The sequence below is a fragment of the Phaethon lepturus genome, unplaced genomic scaffold (assembly GCF_000687285.1).
Source record: "Phaethon lepturus isolate BGI_N335 unplaced genomic scaffold, ASM68728v1 scaffold26785, whole genome shotgun sequence".
NCBI lineage: Eukaryota > Metazoa > Chordata > Aves > Phaethontiformes > Phaethontidae > Phaethon > Phaethon lepturus.
This window is the reverse complement of record NW_010543034.1, coordinates 3014-4085: the sequence shown is the minus strand read 5'-3', so window position 1 is coordinate 4085 and position 1072 is coordinate 3014. Positions and strand designations below refer to the sequence as shown.

Below are 1072 nucleotides of genomic sequence, written 5' to 3'. Positions count from 1 at the left end.
GGTCTCTCTCCCAGGCTGTACCGTGTCTATGGGAAGAAGAACGTCAAGCTGGAGCCAGTGGCACTGAAAGGGACATCGCTGGACCCCCGGTGAGCAGGGGGAGTGGCCAGGGGACACAGGGTCCCTGCGGAGGGACAGCGTGCTGGCAGGGTCCAACCCAAGACACCATAGCTGCAGGTCTGGGGTGAAAATCGGCCATGCCAGTACCTTTCTGCAAGGATGTGGGTCCAAACCCCACTTGGCAGCCCCAGCAGCTGCGGCGCCCGGCTCCGCAAGGACCCTGGGGGTGGGGAGGACGCTCGGTGCACCCTGCTCTCTCCCAACTGTCCTCTCACCTCTGTATCCACCAGGTTCGTCTTCCTGCTGGACCACGGCCTCAACCTCTTCGTGTGGCGCGGCAGCCAGGCCAAGCTGAGCCGCACCACCACGGCCATCTCACCCGCTCCCGCCGCAGGCTCTTCGCCGAAAAGATCAACAAGAACGAGCGGAAGGGCAAGGCGGAGATCACGCTGCTCGCCCAGGGCCAGGAGACCCCCGACTTCTGGGAGGCACTGGGGGGGCAGCCTGAGGAGATCCGGCCCTGCGTCCCCGATGACTTCCAGCCCCACAAGCCCAAGCTGTACAAGGTGGGGAGCTGCCGTCCGTGGGGTTGTCGGCGCTGCCGGGGCCCTGCAGCCCCCCCTCACCCATGTCCCCATCCCCTCCGCAGGTCGGCCTGGGCCTGGGCTACCTGGAGCTACCCCAGATCAACTACAAGCTCTCGGTGGAGCACAAGAAGAGGCTGAAGGCTGATCTGATGCCGGAGATGCGCCTGGTAGGATGGGGCAGGGAGGTTCTCTCAATCAAACCAGTGAGACGCGTTTCGTGGCCCCTCTGCCTCCAGCTGTGCCCTGGGAGAGGCAGGTTCGGCCAGCGGGGCCCCGGCTGGGGGATGCTCTGCTCTTCCCGTCTGTCTTTCGGGAGCAGGCAGGGCGTTTTCCAGCCAGGGAAGCCCAGAGGTGCCTGACCCCCTTTTCCCTGCGGTGCCCTCAGCTGCAGAGCCTGCTGGACACCAAGAGAGTGTACATCCTGG

The 1072-nt window shown here is 65.2% G+C and overlaps 1 protein-coding gene across 1 annotated transcript in view; it reads left to right on the top strand.

The window, feature by feature from the left end:
• FLII (flightless I homolog (Drosophila)) overlaps positions 1-1072 on the top strand; it is a gene marked incomplete at its 5' end in the record, with an annotated part of 4394 nt that overhangs the window by 337 nt on the left and 2985 nt on the right. Inside the window, 6 exon segments of the mRNA XM_010288238.1 lie at positions 15-89; positions 351-450; positions 453-626; positions 710-814; positions 1033-1070; position 1072. The exon segment at position 1072 is cut by the window's right edge and continues 147 nt beyond it. Of these exon segments, the coding sequence (XP_010286540.1) occupies positions 15-89; positions 351-450; positions 453-626; positions 710-814; positions 1033-1070; position 1072 (493 nt within the window).